The sequence below is a fragment of the Parasteatoda tepidariorum genome, chromosome 3, assembly GCF_043381705.1.
Source record: "Parasteatoda tepidariorum isolate YZ-2023 chromosome 3, CAS_Ptep_4.0, whole genome shotgun sequence".
Taxonomy (NCBI): domain Eukaryota; kingdom Metazoa; phylum Arthropoda; class Arachnida; order Araneae; family Theridiidae; genus Parasteatoda; species Parasteatoda tepidariorum.
Window position 1 is genome coordinate 27,797,469 of NC_092206.1, and position 22,462 is coordinate 27,819,930.

Consider the following 22,462-nt stretch of genomic DNA (forward strand, 5'->3'; position numbering starts at 1 on the left):
AGGTATAATAGTAGATGATAAAGCGAAATAGGTGACGGAAAAAGAATTCACCGTTTACGTTTGGCTCGCATTAAAGGGTTGTTTCAATTTCAAGCGCGAAGACGGCTCTTCTCTTACTCCCGCTCTGAAATGAACTCTTCCGAGGAGGTGGAGCCAAATGCCAACTCCTGGTGAACGAACTATATATTCCAATTTTTCATCAATGAACGTGCACAAGGGATGACGTCAAACTCGCGCAGTCTTCGTTTATCCTTATAAAAACCCAAAATTACTGCTTACTAAAATTATTGAAAACATCTTTTATAAATAAATTATGGCAATTAATAAGTTATGAATTTTGTTTAAAATTTTGATTATGTTTTAATTATTATGTTACTATTTTGAATGCAAAAGTTTTTAAAGTGACGTCAATCAGAGAAATATATCTGTATTGATATACAGTTTTTTTCCTTTTTTATGTATTGAGTTTAGGTATAAGTCATTGTACATGGAAATATTCATATAGTTGAAATACTTGTTATATAATATAAAAACAATATTTTTTCACTTTTCAAATAAGCTCAAGCAGTGATTATATCGACAAAATATTAATTCAATAGCAGAAGAATGTATGTATTTTTAATAGATATATAGTAATTTTTTCTTAGTACTCATTGAAATCTAGCTTACAGTATTTTTTAAAATTTATGTGTTTCATTTTTCGTCTTTATTTTAATGATTCATGTACAAAAGTATTACATAGATTATTAGAAGGTTACAGATTGAAGAAGTATTAATAGCATATAAATATTTTTTTTGAACTTTGTAAGAAGCAAACTGTAACTATACTTGTAAATAATATCCAATTTGTATGTTTAATGAATACTTGTTGTTTAATGTTGAACTTGTTGTTGAATACTTGTATGTTTAAGAAAGTTATTGTTGTGTTTAATGAATGCATATATATGTATTATAACTAAGAGCAATCCTCCTACTTAGAACAGTAAAAATTGTTCCACGCTATAATCATTCTGTTTAGTAGTTATTTTACTTAAAAAATATTATTTCAAAGGGATTACTATTGATAAATTTAAGAATCAATTTAAAGAATAAACCTTACATTGGAAGCCAGAGAAAAAGGAGAACAATAACTGGAAAAAAGAGAACAATAATTAATAATCATGCTAAGCAATAATCATTTTGTCTAACAGATAATTTATTTAAAGAATATTTATTCAAAACTATTCATAATTTAATTTTAGAGTTATATTAAGTACTGTTTCTTATATTGGTGACCAAAGAACTCTAAAATTAAAAAGAAAAAATGGAATAATAGCTAAGAAAATCATGCTACAATAATTATTCGGTCAAACAGATATTTTATCTTAGGAATATTAAGTCAAAACGCTTACTATCAATAAATGTTTAGTAATCATTCTGTCTAGTCGATATTTTATTCGAAGAATACTAATCCAAAACGATTAATATTAATAAATTTTAGAATTATTTTAAGTGATTAGTCCTACATTGTCATTGGTGGCCAAACAATATAAAAATTTAAAAAGAATGGAACAATAGGTAAAAAGAGCGGGAAGAAAAAATATTTAGAAAAAAAGATACAAAAATTACCTGAACCTGATTCATATTTGTTTCTAGAGTTATTTTTTCGTTAATAAATTTCACAAATCAAGGAAAAAAATTTGAAGGAGACTGGGAAGAAATTTTAAAGGTTTTGATAAATCATTTATGAATGGTAATTATTACTAAATTCATTACAGACTCGTTAAAGATATGTGAATCCAAATTTTAAAAAAAATTCTATTATTTGCAGACGATATTCTACGGACTTATCAGATGACTTTTTAAATAAATATTTATTTTATTATCTAACTTGAATAATTATTTTTTATTTTGTTTGGAAACGTAATATTTAATACCTTTTCTGGCAGGTGGTTTTTATATTTATGAATGCAGATGATTTAATTCCATTTTTAACTGAAGAAGTTTCCTTTTGATTTAAAAGTTGACAACTATTTCATTATAGAATGGCAGCTGATGATTATTTATGAACTCTCTGTTCTGACACGAACTTATTAAGAATATCTCATATTATTAGAATTATCAGATGTGTAAAGACTTACGTATGCTAGTGAATTTTATAAGCACTTTAATATCTCTCTTCCCTATGTTTTTATCCTTTATGCTTATTTGAAAGCTGGAACTTTTAATCAAAATTAAAATGTTTACGTTGTTGTGTTCTACAGTTTTATTTTTAAAACAGTTTAGTGATAGGTAGCGCTAAGCTTCTGAAACCCTGAACATATTTTCAGTTTGCTGCAAAATTCTGGCAAGACTTATTACTGAATTTTTTTATTACGTGATATAGGATTAGGTCTGTTAATCTTAGAGTATAAAAAAATCCTTGGATGGCATTACTCTTTATTTAATATAGAGAATACACCAATTGTGCCAAAAAATTGCTTTTCTTTGTTTAAAATAAGTATATACACCTAATATTTTTGTGTTCTTAATAAACACATTTCTGAAAGGCCATATTTGCTAGCAAAATGAATTATTTAAACGAAAACAACTTAAAAAAATGTTTTCAAAGTTTCAAAATTTGAGATTAATTCATCGAAAGGTTAAGTAGACTATTGTCTTACTAAAATGTTGGAATAATAAATAGTTAGAGTAAAGGAAACTATATCAATCATTTGAAAGATAAAAAAAAACATTTTTGAAGTATAAATAATTTCTATGCTGTGTTTACTTACAGTATGAAGAATAGTGTGTTATGATACTGAAAAACAGTAAGCTCTGATTTTCAAAGCAAAGAAAAGAAATTATCAAACTGAAGACACAATTAGTTTTATTTCTAATGGCTTACAGGGTTTTTATTTACCAAGAATATTTTCATGATATCCCTTGTAATCTTTGTTATTCGAAAAGTACAATCACATAGTTTCAATTAAGCAAATGGACTTTTTTAAGCTGACAAGATAGCACAAGTGTTTTATGAAACATTGGGATAGCAGGATCAAAAGTTAGTTAAATTTAATACAGGTAAAAAAAAATTAGAGTTGGTGAATATGACAAAGATTTGTATTATATTTTTATGTGCGTATTCAAACTTTGACAGGTAAATCAACATTTTAAATTATGTGTTTCATAATAGGAAATTGGTGATATGCGCCCAATTATTATTAAAAATACATTTAAATCAAATGAAAAATTATTAGATATTAATTGTAAACTAAGTATAAAGTTAACTTTTCAGCAATAGATAAAAATATTTAAGTCGAGCATTTTATTATAAGATAAAATGCAGTGTTTTCAACCTTTAAATTATGAAAGGAAACCTTTATTTTTAAAAAATGACTGAAACAGATATTTTTATTACACAATTTGCACAACCGTTCAAGAATATTTTTTAATTGTTTAAATGAAATATATAATTATCAAATTAATATTTGCCCGTTTAAAGTTTCTTTAATAATTAATTTCTTTAATAATAAAGTTAATTTAATCAATTAAATAAATTTTTAATTGAATACTATTGATCAGTTTTTGAAATAATTTTTATAACTCAAATTTTGATTTTTTCAGCATTTCAAATAGATTTAAAAGACATTTTTTATAGTGACTCAGTACAATAATTGTGAATTTAATATTAATATGTACCATAAAATTGCATAATTTGATTATGATTGTTAAATTGCTTTAAAACTTGATAATTTTGCGATTGCTTTGTTTAATTTCATGCAGAATAGGTTACACGTATAAAAGCACAAATACACATATAAATAGTAGTAAGGAAATGCGGTATCTACAATGAAAAATGGAAGAAAATAAAAGTACACACAATACTCAATAATTTCGTCAAATACCATCATTAGCCTTTTAAAAGTGCAAATTTAACTCAATTTAACGAACAGTTAAAGTTTAAAATATAGTACTTAGTAATAACCGTTAATTAAGTAACGCCAACATTTTTAACTATGTAAATGCTTCAAGAATATTTACAAAATATCTATGCTTAATTTCAATCAAGCTGTATCTTTAAAGTTTGTGCCATTGTAAACATAGATTACAACAATAGGATACATTAAGAGCTCAATCCAGTATTTAAAATGAATATAATGCAAAAAAGTAATTTAATCTTACTCAGATGCGTAATTGACTATTTTATTTTGCACTCAAAATGCAAATAAAATGTATTCTCCGATTCGATTTATGTTTTTTATTGCGATGTTTGATGTTTTCTATTGCAGATTCTCATTGTAGTATTAGTACTAGTGTATCAAGAGAAAATCGATGAAAATTTTGAAAAATGTTACACAGGCATTGCAATATGCATAATTATAAAAATATTATGCAGTTTAGTAATGTTGTAAATTGTGTAACCAATTTTTAATAAAAAATTAGCTAACGTGTCTAGAATATAAAACTTTAGTTAAGAATAATTTTTACAAATTAGTGTATTTTAAAAATAATTTAGACATAGCACAAATATTCATTTAAACCTCCAATTGCTCTCTTCTCCAAGCTTATGGTCTTAAAACTATTGATCTATTTAAAAAATCAATGACTATCAAATCAGTTTAGGTGTAAACAGTTATTTCAAATTTTTTTTATGGTTATGAAATTATTGTTAATTTTTTATATTTAAATTCTATTTAATACCTTTTAAAAATGTTCATAAATTTTAAAATTATTTCGAACTATTGATAATTTATTTAGCATAATATAAAACTGGTCATTCATTCTATAAATTTATTGATAAAAGTAATTAAAAAAGAGGCAAAGAATTAAAAACAACTAATTTTAGCTATAAAGTATAGTCATGACTTTAGAGTTCTTTCAATAAGCTTTTTATGCAAACACTATACAAATGTTTTTGGAGAAAAACGTATTGAAAGTTTTTAATTTCGATTTTTGTATTTATGCCGAAGCATATGCAAAATAAGTTCTGATTGGCTGGATTAAGGTATGCCAAAACATATGCAAAATAAGTTCTGATTGGCTGGATTGAGGTCTCTCTGTATATCAATCTCTCGATAATTAACATTTCTATATACATAAAATATGTCTCTCTTTAATGAGTAGTCTCGTAGGTTCCTTGGTCCTTGTAACCTTGTACGTAGCCACCTTCATTGGGTCTGTCTTCGCGACCTTCTTTACCACGTCCCTTACCAGTATCGTCAAATCGAAGTTTGTGGGTACCAGTGTACTTGGTGTGATCAGTTAATCGACTAACTGCAGCCATGGCTGTAGTAGGCTGAAAAAGCAATTACTTAATTAAATTACTTAATTAAAAGAATGAAATTAAGTTAAAGTTATTGCAGCAATCTGCTCGGAAAAAAAGTATTCTCAAAGCTATCAGAATATGGTGAAATTTACCGTATTTCGTCACTATGGGAACACTTTTCAGCTCGGTAATACTTACCGAAGTGTTTATTAAAACTAACAATGAAATATTATTTTATAATACGTGATAAAATTTACTTATTGTGGTAGAATTTGGTTATTTTATCATATTACCTTAGAGCATGGTTTTAAATCATTTATCAGCGAATTTTACTTTTCAGTTTTTTTTTTTTTTTTTTTACTAAATGTGGGGTTCTAAAAACTATAATTGTGAAAACCAGAATTTCCGGTAAGCAGTTATCTACCGTACATTTTGATTTTATTAATCAAAATTATTATTATATTTTTTTTACACCAGAAATGTTTTTACAATTCATTGCGGTTTTTTGTTTTTTGAAGTTATCATTCAATTTAATTCATCATATTTTGTCTATTTAAATTAAAAAATAAATAAACTGGAAATTTATCTAAATGGTCCTTACTTAAAATATTTTCGCATAATGCGTAAAAGTTTATATGTATGCACATAGTGAAAGAAAAAAGGAAAACATATTCTACAATTTAGGCATTCAGACATGAATGAGGAAAACAAACGAAATTTAAAGCAGAAAATGTAAGATTGCCGACGAAAAAATAAAAACTAAATAAAGTTACTTAGAACTAATAGAGTGGAAAACAAACAACTTTACGTTTTCTGTTTCAAATTTCTTTTGTTTTTCTCATTCACGTTTTCTGAGGAAAGGCGGCAATTTTTGAGCGATAGCAACAAGCTGACGTAATCCACGTATGAAGTTTTTAAGCAAATGAAGTTTTTGTATGATCAAGTATATCTTTCCTCTAAGTTTCTTAGGATTATTTATTTAATTCAGTTTTTCTTAAAATTTTGACAAAACTTCTTTCCTATTTGATTTGAGAGTAAATTGACATTATACTGAGCATTTAACTCTGCTGCCGTTTATAAATTTTCAAAAACAAAACATATAGTTAAAAATCATTGGTGTCACGCTTACAGTCATAAAATAATTCTTGTGGGCTTAAAACGAATTTTTAGAACCAATTTGAAAAATGTGAGCCATAAGCATTAATGGTTCCGTGTCTAGCACTTATATGTATGCTTACCGTTGTTTTAGATGTAGCTGGCGGGCCACATGATGCCATTTTCTGCTTCATTTGTGCTATATCCACCTTTTTGTTTTTCGCTAACTTGTCCAGGAATTCTTCATACTCTTTAACGGCCAGTGACTTTTTTGCCCTGACAAAAGATTTATAAGAGAAAGGTTAAAAATTTGGATAGACACCAAACAGTATAAATAGGCATTATTGATTAGGAGTATGCATGGAATTATTCATTGAGCATGCAAAGGTGAAATTTGTTATACACTTAGAACAGTGACATTAGTAGACAACAGCATACATTAATAGGAAATAATGCGTAAAATTAGTTTTTAAACGTAGGATCAATTTAACCATTCCCCTGCTTTCTAAATTTTTTGCTGTGAACTTTGCTAATTTATTACTTTTTGAGATTATATTTTAAAAATATAAAGCTATAAAATAATTTTTTAAAATTTACCATATATACTTAATAATAAGATTTGTTTTGGATGTGAAAAACGAAGAAAAATTTTTCTTAAAAAACGAAATGAGTACATTCAAAATCTAATATATATAATTCTCTTACGTGGCTCCCAAATTTTGGCTGTATTTCTTTTCCGCCGGTGGCAACGTTTGCGTTGTTTTGTTTACGTTACTATTTCTCTTACACGGCGAATCGACCAATGATTGCCGCTAAAAATGAGCTAGTTGAGGTGGCTCAACATATAGCGCTTTTAAAAACGAAAACTGAAATAATCAGAGAGCATCAGCTGCGGCAATCTCATACTATTAAGCTAGGCAGAAGTGAATAGTCTTTGTCGATAGATCTCTATTTTAGTATTTTGTCGAAAGCGCTTTTTTTCACGAATTTATATATGGATTTGAATGATTGTCTTGAATTCTTAGAATTTTGTGCATTTGCAATGTACCTAAGTTAGTAGCGAGCTGAGCGAGCTTGGTTTGCGAAGCAAACCATATAAGATTGCGTAGCAATTTGCGGGGGTTGGCGAGCGTTAGCGAGCAGGGGGCGCAGCCCACTAGTTCAATGAAAAATTGGATTATACAAAGGAAATAAATTTTCCTATAAATGAATGAATAAAATTAATTGACATAAATAAAATGAAATTGAATAAATTTGGGAAAAGATAACTGCTCATAAATGAGAGTTTTTTTCTCTAAAATTAAACTTATAAATATTTTTTTATTTCATTACAAATTAACTTTTTCTATTAATCATTTTTATGCATTTCTGTAACTAATATAGAATTCTGCTACAAATCGCTTTTCGTAGCTTCTCGTAGAATCAAATTAAAAAACATATTCCACTCAAAATACACGGAAATAATACGGTAGTACACAAATAACCAAGTTTGTTTTAACCTATTCTAAACAAAAGTTGAATTTATCACGTTAAAACATTTCGAGAACTTTAAAAGAAAAAAAAGATGGTGTTGCATAGCTCCATTGTATGGTTTCTTCCCATTCTTTTACATTGGAAGTGTAATACCTTTAACCTATATATTAACAGAGCTGAAATAAATCTGTTTAAGCATACTTTTTAATTAAAAGTGAATTTTCTCAATGTCAGAGAAAAAATATTGAGTAAGTAAATACAAAAAAAATGTTTTTTTTATTGTGTCAATTTGCATTTTTAAAAAAAAATATTCTAAACAAAGATAACAATTTTATTCATAGTGCACTGCAGTTATTCTAAGTTTTATTCATTGGATATTATTCAGTATGCGTCTAAAAATCAATTCAACGTATTTTTTTATGCCAGTTATAGTAAGTTTGAAAAAAACGTCGAATATGTTTTTTCCATTCGTAAAAGTATTTTTTTTTAATCTCTTTATAGAATGACTCAATAAAAAGACTAAATAAAAGAATTCTATAAGAGAGAAAGCATAATAATACTTAGAAGCAAAGAGCAAACACGTTTGGCAAATATCACCCTGTCAGATGTTTCCCTGATACACCCTGTTATTCTTTTTCTTCATTCTAAAATGATTTCTTTTTTCGAATTCACAGTTAAAAATAAGATTTTTGTTAAAAATAATCTATTTTAGGAAACTGATATTCCAAATTTTGAAGAACAACTTAGAATTAAATGTATATCGTTACGATAAAGTAAAGCTTAGACCAATCTTATTATTAATTTAAAAAAACGTTTTAAAACTTACATAAATGATACAATTAATACATAATGATATATANTATATATATATAATGACATGATAAATGATACACTATGTTTCTAAAATGTATATATTACAGTTATTTTTTATTACTATTTTAGATTTCTATTTTTAATGCATATATTGTTTTGAATTTTTTACATTTTTGTACCATCCTAATAAGCTAAAAAACATCGATGATTTAAAAATAAATTAAATCTGAAAAATGATGTTTTAAGTTTTATTATACATGGGAAAATAGTCGGTTTCATTATTCGAATATTTTGGATTATTTTGAATAAAAATACTATACTTTAATATATCTCCTGTTTTTTTAAAGAATTTCTGAATTTAAAATTTAGCATTTGTCAATTTTAATATTTTTTTAATTAAGAAAATAAATCAAAAATTGTTTCTCAAATTTCTTGAAATTAAATTAAAGCAAAATAATAAAATAATATGCATTTAAAATTTCATGTAGTTGTCCTTGATATGTTTTGGGATATAATGTTTTAAAATTTACAANAAAAAAAAAAAAAAAAAAAAAAAAAAAAAAAAAAAAAATAGAGATGGCAACATGATCATGAACAAAACAAATCTAATTTTCAGAATCATTAGTAAAATTTTCCCGTTTTTTATCGAGCTAAAAGATACATATTCGAAAGATAACTTATTTTATTAAGTAATAATATAATATGTGTTGAGATAAAGTGTCCTAAAATTTAAAAAAAAAATGGCAACATGATCATGAACAAAAGAATCTTTCTGCGTTTCAGAATCAGCAGGAAAATTTTTCTCGTTTTCATCGAGATAAAAAATAACTATTTGAAAGTTAACTTTTTAGTAAGTAATAAAATAACGGTTATGATGATTTTTAAGATTTTTGTGCCCCTTTTATAACCTAGTCCGGAATTTAGGCGATGACTGATTTTATTCACTGCTAAGCAATATTTTTTATTCATTTATTTCAAAATGACTCACATAATGATCAATTAGTACATACAGTGGCCAATGAATTTAAAACTTCGGAAACTTTATTTTGTCTTGTTTGCAGTGTACGAAGATCTGGTGCAACGTTACGGTCATGGTGGGAGTATCATGATGTGGGACATGCTCTGCTGGTATAGATGTGGTGCTTCGATGTTTCTAGAGAGTAAACAATAAGCCATACAACACTTGCACTATAAAATATGATTCTCAAATATCACGAAAATTTCTTCATTTTTGACGAAACCATCGGTTGATATATGCTCCGAGTAAAAATTTCACCAAAGTGACGAAATAACTATCGTCACTTCTACGAGAAAACGAATTTCGCCAAAATTCAAGAAATATTTCATCATTTCATTTGTTTCCCACAAAAAAAAGAAGAAAAACTAGTAGTACCTAATGCATCTAACTTTTCTAATAATCAATTTAACATTGGCACCGCATAAGAAGGGTAGATAGAACCCAGAGATAAATTACAATAATAACCGAAGCGGAATTCAAACCACGGATCTTCTTAGTATGAAGCCAACTCCTTGACCACCATAGAGGAAAGCAAACTTTATTTTCAATCTTTAGTCCAGCTTCGTAATTCTAGTTAACAATCTCCCACTACTATGAGGTTTTGACTTGAGGAAACATTTTCGTCATATATTTGAGAGTCAGTGTTTTGTCACAAATCGCGTGATTTCGTGACGAAATGATTCTCAAACTTAACGAAATACTGCTCAAGGATTTCTGAATCGTCATAAGTGAGAGTTATATTTCTGAGAGTGTGGACACATTAGCTAAACAAGTTCATCCCACAATGTTAAATTCCCCCCCCCCGAAGGTGCGGATACGTCATGGATGATTAGTTCATCAAGCTATAAGTGCACAAAATTGGTTCTATGAACATCAATCTGACTCCAACATAGACCTGAAAATTTAAATTTTTTGTTAGTGGCCGGTAGACTCAAATAACTTAGTAGTCGCTTTTTCCTCAAACCTATTGAGTCTGTGACCGCTATTGAAGAGGGCATTTTTTTTTATTTAATAGCCACTTTTTATTTGCTTGGATAAAATTATATTTTTCTTAAAATCATATTAGAAATAATATACTGCCATAAAAAGTTAATTCAGCAATGAAAATAATATAAATATAAGACAAAATTTAGTTAAACATGCTGACTTTAAAGAACTTTATTTAAAAATATTTAGGGAGGTGAAATACACTTAATGTAGACATTACAACTTGGAATTATGTGAATTATTAAAGAGTTCTTCTTTCACATGAATCTTTCCATCACAAATCGATGGATTCTGAAGTATCAACATTTTGAATGGAGACATCGGACAGTTTAGTGAAAATTCTTTTCACTAAACTGAGAGCTTTTCAGCATTGACTTATTTCTATCATTAAACAATTTGAAAAAAGATTATAAAAAAGTGAAAAATGATTTATTTAATTTAAGTCGACTTTTTTTTCGTTCACTCGCCACGTGGCGAGTAATTATTTTCAGGCCTATTCCAACACCTTTCTTGGCCAACGCAAAATCCAGATTTTAGCCTAATAATAAATGTTTGGGATATGTTGGAAATACTCATTCAACAGCTGTCTTCTCTTCTATCTTAATTTACAGGATCTTAAACTCTGTGTAGCAAATGAATGGCATTCTTTTAACTTAAGGGCACTCCAGAAACTTGTAGAATCAATGCCCTGACGAATACGGACTGTTATCAGGACAGAAGGAAGTCAGAAAAAAGAAGATTTCTAATTCATTGGCCAGTGTGTGCATTTCTGATTAGGTAGACTTATATTTTAAATTATTTTTGTGTTTTCTGTTTAAAAATAAATAAATCAAAATTAAAATTTTTCTAAAAAATTTATTGATTTTTAAAACATTATTAACTAATTTATAAATACTAAAATTTCGAGAATTTTAGTATTTTTTTGCAATACATATTTACTTTAGTCATCGATTTAATATCCTCTTTAACTTGTTATCCATATCTGCATGCCACTAAATAGCTCAAAATAATTTAAACTTCTTGACTTAGCATCATGTAATTACCAAATAAATATAGCACTTAATGCTAGCAAGTGTTTATAGAAAAGCGTTATCGTTTAAAAAATAGATAAGATTATGTAACAAAGATTAAAAGGGATGAAATAGATTACTTTGCTACCNCTATTAAGCTAGGCAGAAGTGAGTAGTCTTTGTCGATAGATCTCTATTTTAGTATTTTGTCGAAAGCGCTTTTTTTTTCATGAATTTAGGCCCCCAAATTTTGGTTATATTTCTTTTCCGCCGGTGGCAACGTTTGCTTTGTTTTGTTTACGTTACTATTTCTCTTACACGGCGAATCAACCAATGATTGCCGCTAAAAATGTCACATGCCAAATCTAGCTTAGATGGCTCAACATATAGCGCTTTTAAAGCGGAAACTGAAATAACCAGATAGCATCAGCTGCTGCAATCTCATACTATTAAGCTAGGCAGAAGTGAGTAGTTTTTGTCGATAGATCTCTATTTTAGTATTTTGTCGAAAGCGCTTTTTTTCACGAATTTATGTATGGATTTGAATGATTGCTTTGAATTCTTAAAATTTTGTGTATTTGCAATGTACCTAAGTTAGTAGCGAGCGGAGCGAGCTTGGTTTGCAAAGCAAACCATATAAGATTGCGTAGTAATTTTCGGGGGTTGGCGAGCGTTAGTGAGCAGGGGGCGCAACCCACTAGGACAAAGGAAATACAAAGGAAATAAATTTTCCTATAAATGAATGAATAAAATTAATTGAAATAAATAAAATGAAGTTGAATAAATTTGGGAAAAGATGACTGCTCATAATTGAGAATTGTTTTTCTCTAAAATTTAACTTATAAATATTTTTTTATTTCATTAGAAACTAACTTTTTCTATTAATCATTTTTATGTATATCTGTAACTAATATAGAATTCTGGTACAAATTCATACGCTTATGTTTTTGTAGAATCAAATTAAAAAACATATTCCACTCAAAATACACAGAAATAATATGGTAGTACACAAATAACCAAGTTTATTTTAACCATTTCTAAACAAAAGTTGGATTTATCACGTTAAAATATTTCCAGAGAACTTTAAAAGAGAAAAAAAAGATTGCGTTGCATAGCTCCACTATTGTATGGCTTCTTCCCATTCTTTTCCATTGGAACCTTTAACCTATATATTTACAGAGCTGAAATAAATCTGTTTAAGCATACTTTTTATTAAAAGCAAATTTTCTCAATGCCAGAAAAAAAGAAGAAAATATTGTGTAAGTAAATACAAACATAAATTATTATTTTTTATTGTGTCAATTTGAAATTTTAAAAAAAATATTCTCAACAAAGACAACAATTTTATTCATAGTGCACGCCAGTTATTCTAAATTTTATTCATTGGATATTATGCAGTTTGAGTCTAAAAAATCAATTCAACGTATTTTTTTTAATGTCAGTTATACAGAGTTTGAAAAAACGTCGAACATGTTTTTTCTATTCGTAAAAGTATTTTTTTTTTATCTCTTTATAGGATGACTCAATAAAAAGATTAAATAAAAGAATTCTAAAAGAGAGGAAGCGTAATAATACTTAGAAGCACAGAGCAAACACGTTTGGCAAATATCACCCTGTCAGATGTTTCCCCTGATATTCTTTTCTTTCATTCCCCCCAATTTTTTTTTTTCGAATCACAGTGGAAAATAAGATTTTTGTTAAAAATAACCTATATTAAGAAACTGATATACTAAATTTTGAAAAGCAGCTTAGAATTAAATGTATATTGCTACTATAAAGTAAAGCTTAGACCGTTCTTATTATTAATATAAAATACTTTTTAAAACAAACATAAATGATACAATTAATACATAATGATAGAGATACATAATGACGTGATGAATGATACAATTTATATTTCATAAATGATGCATAATGATTCAATTTACGTAAATGATAAAATTTATGTATCTAAAATGTATAGCTTATATTTAGTATTTTCTTAGAACTATTTCTGATTTTTATATAAATATATGTAGCTTATTTTTAAGAGGGTTGAAGGCTTCATTTCTAAGAGAACTTTTCTTTTCGTTAAAAAACGCGTGCATTGTTTTAAATTTTTTTCATTTTTGTACCATACTAATAAGTTACAGAAACATCGATGATTTCTTTTTTTTTTAAATTATAACTAAATATGTTTGTTTTTATGTATGTTTTTAGTTTTATTACATGTTTGAAAATAGTCGGCTTCATTATTAGACTATTTTGGATTATTTTGAATAAAAGAACTATACTTTAATATATCTCTTGTTTCCTGATTAATGTTTTAAAGAATTTCTGAATTTAAAATTTAGCATTTGTCAATTTTAATATTTTTTAATTAAAAAAAAATGAATCAGAAATTTTTTTTTCTGTTTCGGAATTTAAAATTTAGCATTTGTCAATTTTAATATTTTTTTAATTAAGAAAATAAATCAAAAATTGTTTCTCAAATTTCTTGAAATTAAATTAAAGCAAAATAATTAAATAATATGCATTTCAAATCTCGTGTAGTTGTCTTTAATATGTTTTAGGATATAAAGTTTTAAAATTTGCAAAAAAAAAAAAAAAAAAAAAAAAATGGCAACATGATCATGAACAAAACAAATCTAATTTTAAGAATCAGTAGTAAAATTTTTCCCGCTTTCATAAAAAAAGATAACTGTTCGAAAGATAACTTATTTTATTAAGTAATAATATAATATGTGTTGAGATAAAGTGTCTTAAAATTAAAAAAAAAATAGCAACATGATCATGAACATAAGAATCTTTCTGCGTTTCAGAATCAGTAGGAAAATTTTCTCGTTTTCTTCGAGATAAAAAATAACTACTTGAAAGGTAACTTTTTATTAAGTAATAAAATAATGGTTATGATGATTTTTAAGATTTTTGTACCCCTTTTAAAACCAAGTGCGGAATTTAGGCGATAAAGGACTTCTATTGTCATTATTTGTGTAAGAAATGGCGCAATGACTAACTGATTTTATTCACTGCTAAGCAATATTTTTTATTCATTTATTTTAAAATGACTCACATAATGTTCAATTAGTACACACAGTGGCCAATGAATTTGAAACTTGGAAAACTCTCTTTTGTCTTGTTCGCGATGTACGAAGATCTGGTGCAAGGTTAGGGTCTGGTGGGATGGTGGGAGTATCATGATGTGGGACATGTTCTGCTGGTATGGATGCGGTGCCTTGGTGTTTCTAGAGAGTAAGAAGAAGCCATGCAACATTTGCACTATAAAATATGATACTCAACTATCACGAAACTTTCTTCATTTTTGACGAAACCGTTTGCTCCGAGTAGAAATTTCGAAAAAGTGACGAAATAACTATCATCAGTTCTTCAAGAAAACGAATTTCGCCCAAAATTCAAGAAATATTTCATCATTCTATTTTTTTCCCACAAAAAAAAAGAACTCGTAGTACCTAGTGTATCTAACTTTTCTAATAATCAATTTAACATTGGCACCACATAAGAAGGGTAAATAGAACCAAAAGATAAATTACAACAATAACCGAAGCGGGATTCAAACCACTGATCTTCGTAGAACGACGCCAACTCCTTGACCACCATAGAGGAAAGCAAACTTTATTTTCAATCTTTATTCTAGTTTCGTAATTCTAGTTAACAATCTCCCTCTACGATGAGGTTTGGACTTGAGGAAACATTTTCGTCATATATTTGAGAGTCATTGTTTTTCACAAATCACGTGATTTCGTGACGAAATGATTCTCAAGCTTAACGAAATACTGCTCAAGGATTTCTGAATCGTCATAAGTGAGAGTAATATTTCTTAGAGTGTGGACACGCTAGCTAAACAAGTTCATTCCACAATGTTAAATTTTTCTCCCGAAGGTGCGGATACGTCATGGATGATTAGTTCATCAAGCTATAAGTGCACAAAATTGGTTCTATGAACATCAATCTGACTCCAACATAGACCTGAAAATTTAAATTTTTTGTTAGTGGCCGGTAGACTCAAATAACTTAGTAGTCGCTTTTTCCTCAAACCTATTGAGTCTGTGACCGCTATTGAAGAGGGCATTTTTTTTTATTTAATAGCCACTTTTTATTTGCTTGGATAAAATTATATTTTTCTTAAAATCATATTAGAAATAATATACTGCCATAAAAAGTTAATTCAACAATGAAAATAATATAAATATAAGACAAAATTTAGTTAAACATGCTGACTTTAAAGAACTTTATTTAAAAATATTTAGGGAGGTGAAATACACTTAATGTAGACATTACAACTTGGAATTATGTGATGTGAATTATTAAGGAGTTCGATCTTCTTTCACATGAATCTTTCCATCACAAATCCATAAATTCTGAAGTATCAACATTTTGAATGGAGACATCGGACATTTTGGTGTAAATTCTGTATTCCAGAACTTTTCAGCATTGACTTATTTCTATCATTAAACAGTTAAAAAAAAGATGATAAAAAAGTAAAAAGTGATTTATTTAATTTAAGTCGACACTTTTTTTCGTTGACTCGCCACATGGCAAGCAATTATTTTCAGGTCTACTCCAACAACTTTCTTGGCCAACGCAAAATCCAGATTTTTACCTAATAATAAATGTTTGGGATAGGTTGGAAATACTCATTCAACAGCTGTCTTTTCTTGTATCTTAATTTACAGGATCTTAAACTCTGTGTAGCAAATGAATGGCATTCTTTTAACTTAAGGGCACTCCAGAAACTTGTAGAATCAATGCCCTGACGAATACGGACTGTTATCAGGACAGAAGGAAGTCAGAAAAAAGAAGATTTCTAATTCATTGGCCAGTGTGTGCATTTCTGATTAGGTAGACTTATATTTTAAATTATTTTTGTGTTTTCTGTTTAAAAATAAATAAATCAAAATTAAAATTTTTCTAAAAAATTTATTGATTTTTAAAACATTATTAACTAATTTATAAATACTAAAATTTCGAGAATTTTAGTATTTTTTTGCAATACATATTTACTTTAGTCATCGATTTAATATCCTCTTTAACTTGTTATCCATATCTGCATGCCACTAAATAGCTCAAAATAATTTAAACTTCTTGACTTAGCATCATGTAATTACCAAATAAATATAGCACTTAATGCTAGCAAGTGTTTATAGAAAAGCGTTATCGTTTAAAAAATAGATAAGATTATGTAACAAAGATTAAAAGGGATGAAATAGATTACTTTGCTACCATCTTGTAGTAGATACCAGTATCTGTAGTGGTCAGTTTCTTGTCAATTACTTTAGCTTGTTTCATCCATTTGTCACTGTTAGACAGTGTGATGGCTTCACCCGTACTTTTACTGTCCCCGAATTTGGCAAATAATTTGAATTGATCCTTGAAAGAAGGTCCATCCAAGGGAGCAGGTGATTCGCCCGAAGTATCGTTCGCCACCGTGGCGTCACCTCCTTCCACGGTAGCAGCCATTTTGCTTCAGAATCTAAGAAAAAAAAAATTCTTGTCATTATTAGAAAATGAAAATCTGATCCAGTAAGAAATTGATAAGGTACAAAAATGATAAATTAACATTTTTGTCATACATTAATCAATACTTATTGCAGACATTAGACAATTATTAGACATTAGACTATTAAATACTATTTAAGTAAATATATTGAATATTTTTAAATATGGTTTTAACACGCTTAACACTGAACTTTCTGCTTAGCCGCATCAATCATCGGCGACTGACAGTGTAAAATATGAAGCAAAACTAAAAAAACCACATTGTTTTAAATAATTGCTGAAAATTTATTTTAAATTTACTTTAGTTTTTATTTATTTCAATCCGTTAGTATGCTTTGCACTGTTTTACCACAATTCGAGCGCTTCTAAGCAACGGACGTGGTTTGACGGGGATTTCGTAGCAAATACACGTGACTCACAACGGGTTTACATATATATATTTAAAATCCTTGAATAAACTGAAATTGTAAATGCTTACAAAATCATAAATTAATTTTGAAGAGAGAAAAAATGCTATTCAGATCTGACGAATCATTATCGAGATTAATCAGGGTTAGGGGCGAAGGACTAAAATAATCATTAAATTCTGTGTGTGTAAAATGAAAGGGATGTAAAGAAAGCTTAGAACGCCTTTTATTTTATTTAACAAACATGGGGGATTTTCTATAATTATTTTAATTTCACCTTTGTACTAGTTGATCTTGATGGTGATTCATCAGAATTTCTAGATATTTTTGTTCTTTTATTACTATAATTTATTTTTGTAACTTTTAATGTGTATACTATTTTAGATTTCTTTTAGACGATGGTGGACTTTTTCAGAAGTATTATTAACAATTATTGTTATTAATTCAAAATATTTTTTACTTCATGTATATTTTTAAAGAAAAATTGGATCATTCAATAGTTTTGTCATGCTCTGTAATTAAAAGTCATTTTGAAACATAAATTCATTTTTAAGACCTAATTAAACTTAGCGTGAGAAAATAAACCAGCGCAAATATCAACGTTTTCTAATTAATGGCTTTTTAAAAATTTGTTAAGCAAAAAAAAATATATTTTTGTTGGGACCTATTATTTATTATATCCAACTAAATCGTTCCAAAATTCCTATTTTTTTTAAAATTAAAAGCAAAAGGTGAAATAAAAAAGAAACTAGTATGTATAAATCACTTTTGTAAGAAGAGCTTTTCATTAAAAAAAAGTCAAAGATATGTAAAGCATCAAATTACAAATTAATGTCGTGAGGTAAATTTTAAAAACTATTAAACTTATTTAATTAAAAAGTACCGTCCTCGTTGCAGCTTTAGTAGCGAACGCGTGATAAACTCGCCAAGTATTTCATTAACAAAACTGCAAGCTTAGCTAGGCAGGTGAAATCTTCAAGGATTTTTGGCACGCCTACATTCGTCTATATTCCATCATGCAGCTCTCTTTACCCTTTTTTCGAAAGGAAAAAAGATATCGTTTGTAAAATGAGTTCTCGTTAGGAAATTGGTTGAATCGTTTTCAGACGATTTTTTATCACTAAATTAGTATCTTAGTTTGAAGTAAAGAAATGAGATGAAGTATATATGCCAAAAAGTGAATTATGTTTATATAAATGGAGAAAGCGGTGATTATTTGGGAAATAAGACAAAACAGATTATCTTTCAATATATATATATATATATTGATAAAACTTTTTATGCTGAAATTTGTGTGTATGAAAATTGTGGTGTCACAGCAATCAAGAAAATAGCTGAAACGCTCGGACGTATGAGAAATATCACGTGATAAGATCTCAAGTATACAAAGAAAATACTAATTAGCTTGATTGTCATCAACATAAAATTAAGAATTGTTTAAAACAATCAATCAAACATCAACCATATTACCAATATGAACTAATAATTGTTTTTATAAAATTTATAACATTATTTAGCCATAATTTATTTATTCAATCCTTGTTTAATTGTATTTTACCAGTAATATTTTTGTTAACCATCCCTTCCTAACATTATTTTTGTTATTATTAATTTTTCAAATTAGATTATTGATTTAAAATTTAAGACAAAAAAGTAAAAGTCATAATTATTTAGTAAGTTATAAAATAATCACGTATTGTGCAATATATTATTAGTATGATATTTAACACTTTCAGCCCCACTGGGGATATATATGTCTCGCAAATATTTCTAAAAAGCCCACCCTATGTTTTAAATAAGTCTGAATTTCATACGTATGCATATCCCACTAGTTTTCTGTGGTAATATTAACATTTTACTCTAATAGGCAGAATATTGTTATTTTTACCTTATTTTATCAATTAAAGTCATAATTTGTCTTTTTATCGGAAAAGAAAAAAACTGGTCTTGAAAGGATTAATCCCCGTTTTGTGATTGCTAAACAGTAAATAAGTTACATTTCCCCCATAAATAAATTTTTTATAATTAAAAATAAATTTCATGTAAAACTGTTTTTCAGTCTACCTTTGTTATAGAAGTAATGTATACAACTATTTAAAATTATAAAGCAATGTAAGGAATTAATAATTTCGCCCGATTGCCAAATAATCTTAGGCAAAAAGAAATTTTGGTGCTTTTATAGCAACCAGAAATCAAATGAGAGTTTCGGAAAAAAAAAGTATGTGGATGAAGATTAACGAGAAAAATAAACAGGTTTAAACTACATTCCACTAGAATATGAAACTAAATATGCTTAAAAATGTCGGTATGTTTCAAATAAAAAAAATTTTAATTATGAAGAAACAATTTGCTTAATGAAACGAAATTTTTTACGAAGCAATCTAGGTGGTTGGTGAGCGAAGCAAGCAGGGGTAGAAGTCACCTTACTATCAATAGAAAATTTATTTAAATTATGTTCCTCTCTTTTTCATATTAAGCTGATTACCTAAATAAAATTTAATGAAATAATATTCATCTATTTTATATTCATATGTTCAGCAAGCTTGATATCATTAATAGGGCAAAAATCTTAAAAGTTTGATGACAGAACATTTGAAATTATATTATAGAAAATTTTTAAAAAAAAAGTATTGATTTTTTGGATATTAGTAGATTTTTTACAAGGTGTGTTTTTCCATATGAAATCGCATTATTTGAAGACTTTTTACAATTAATTAGTTTTCCATACATACAACCAAACATTAAATGCACTCTCAGAAAAAGTATAAAAAATTAAATGCGAGAGAGCGTAAGAAGTTTAACAAATACGATAAGTTCTTGTAATTATTATACATAATAATTAACGCACCGGCCCGTTCCAGCGATCTACGTAATTGCTACATAAATATGAGACTTAAAAATGATTCGCGCAACATTACTTTTAACTACATAGATAACTGAGACATAAATGACTACATAAATGCTTCTCGTTCAAGGGAAAAGGGATGTTAGAACGAGAGGTCGTTCGTATCGTAAAAGCACATAAAGAAAGTAAATATTTTATTCGTGTTTAAAATAAATTAGACTAATTTGGGCAAAACAATGTGATACTTAATCATGAAACTAAGAGAATAATAGATAATAACGTAACTATACGTATGAGTTCCTTTTAAAATAATATAACGCTAAGAAATCGCATTTAAAATAACAATTTGATTGAGAGTTGATATAAATAATAAAATTTAAATAAACAGCTTAAGGGGAGAAAGCAATTTACACAATGAATAATAAAGATTTTAAAACAAGGAAGAAAGAATGATTAATAGATTTATTGTACATACATATTGAAAAGAAATTTACTAAGATTTCGAATGCATATTTTTAACCTAATAGATGCATACCGGACTAATGCTGATTTAGGTATGACGAATCAAATTTATTTATAATCTAGTAATTTCTCAATTCTCTTAGCGACTTTCAATTAGCGACTTTCTTTTTCTATTTTTTTCTTCTTTTTCTAAAAACCAGGACTCAAAATTGACGGTGGTCTGTTGGTATAGAACAACTAAAATTTGATTCGGAGCACCAAATTGGTCCCCGGGAAAAGTAATCGATGTGAAAAGATAAGCTGCTTTAATCACAAAATAGCGTATATCTTCAGAGTTGTGAAAATTACACATTCTGAGTTTGAATTTTTATTTACATTAACTTTATCAATTTTTTAAAAATAACATCTTTTAGAGACACAAGAAGAGATAAGTGAAAATGCGAATAAACTAATAATATCTTTTAGTCACTGGGATTATGAACCAGTGACTAAATTTTCTTAATGTCCACCCCTGATAAAATCTGCAATTACCTTAATTTCCTTATTATTTGTAATTATCTTTTTTTCATAATTCTGGCACCAGAAGCATTGATAAAAGCATGGAAATTTCTTATTGCAATAAACTATTTAATAAAATCTCTAAAAAATTTTTTTTTATCAGAATCTTTTTTTCGGTTCTACACTGAAAAAAATTCCGGATCAAATTACAGTAAAAATACCGCTACTTTATAGCGAAAAATCCATTTTTGTTCGAACATATTAAGGAACAAAAAATCTGATATACTTTAACTTTTACAGTAATAATTACCATAAAATCACTAAACCACTCTAATTATATAAACATTTCTGTAAAAATCACTGTATAATATTTCACGGTAAAAATTAATTTTTTGGATAAATGGATTTTACGGATAATGTATCCCAAATTGCCGGTACTTTATATCCAATTTAAACTGGAATTTTTCACTGTATACCTTTGCAGTTTTAGCATGGATGTTTTTGTAGAAATAATTTCTTTAAATTAAATAAATATTTAACAATTCGGAATAGTTTTGAAATTTAATGATTCGGATTATTACTTCCCAAAATTATGATAATATGTAATAAGTTTATTAATATCAAATCATGTCATTTTTAAGCATGTCATGACTGTAAGGTTTTTAATCTCGACAAAATCTCACCACACCTTTAAAGAAATGATTCATAATCACACTAAAGTATAACGAATGATAACTTTTTTTTTTTATTCTATCTCCGTCAGAAATGAATGAGCTCTATCAATCAATTCACCGTCTAGCGATAAAAATAACTGTTCTAAAAAACTGTTCTTCGTCTTTTCTGTGTGGGTGGGTAAAGAAACTAGTTAAGACTTTCAGAAGGATAACTCTCTAGAAGGGCTAGACTACTCACTTTGTTTGACTAAAGCAGATTACAAAACGAGAACTGATTAAACTTAACCCCACGGACAAGAAAAATGAAAAAAAAAAAAGAATCTGGAAAAATTACCGTACTGTATGGTTATGACATTTCTGATAAAAAAAACAACAACGTAATTCTGGTAAATAAAACCAAAATAATTGGTACTTAAACCATTCATTTAATAATTTTTCTTTCGCAAATAATCTGTTA

At 27.5% G+C, this 22,462-nt stretch overlaps 1 protein-coding gene across 1 annotated transcript in view; it reads right to left on the minus strand.

Moving 5' to 3' along the window:
- Positions 1 to 2,831: 2,831 nt before the first annotated feature.
- LOC107450117 (tubulin polymerization-promoting protein homolog) overlaps positions 2,832 to 22,462 on the minus strand; it is a 35,514-nt gene continuing 15,883 nt past the window's right edge. Inside the window, exons 2-4 of the mRNA XM_016065852.4 lie at positions 16,836 to 17,093; positions 6,466 to 6,598; positions 2,832 to 5,257 (exon numbers count right to left, since the gene is read on the minus strand). Coding sequence (XP_015921338.1) covers positions 5,075 to 5,257; positions 6,466 to 6,598; positions 16,836 to 17,080 — 561 coding nt within the window. The 5' untranslated portion in view covers positions 17,081 to 17,093 and the 3' untranslated portion in view covers positions 2,832 to 5,074. The remainder of the gene's footprint in view (positions 5,258 to 6,465; positions 6,599 to 16,835; positions 17,094 to 22,462) is intronic.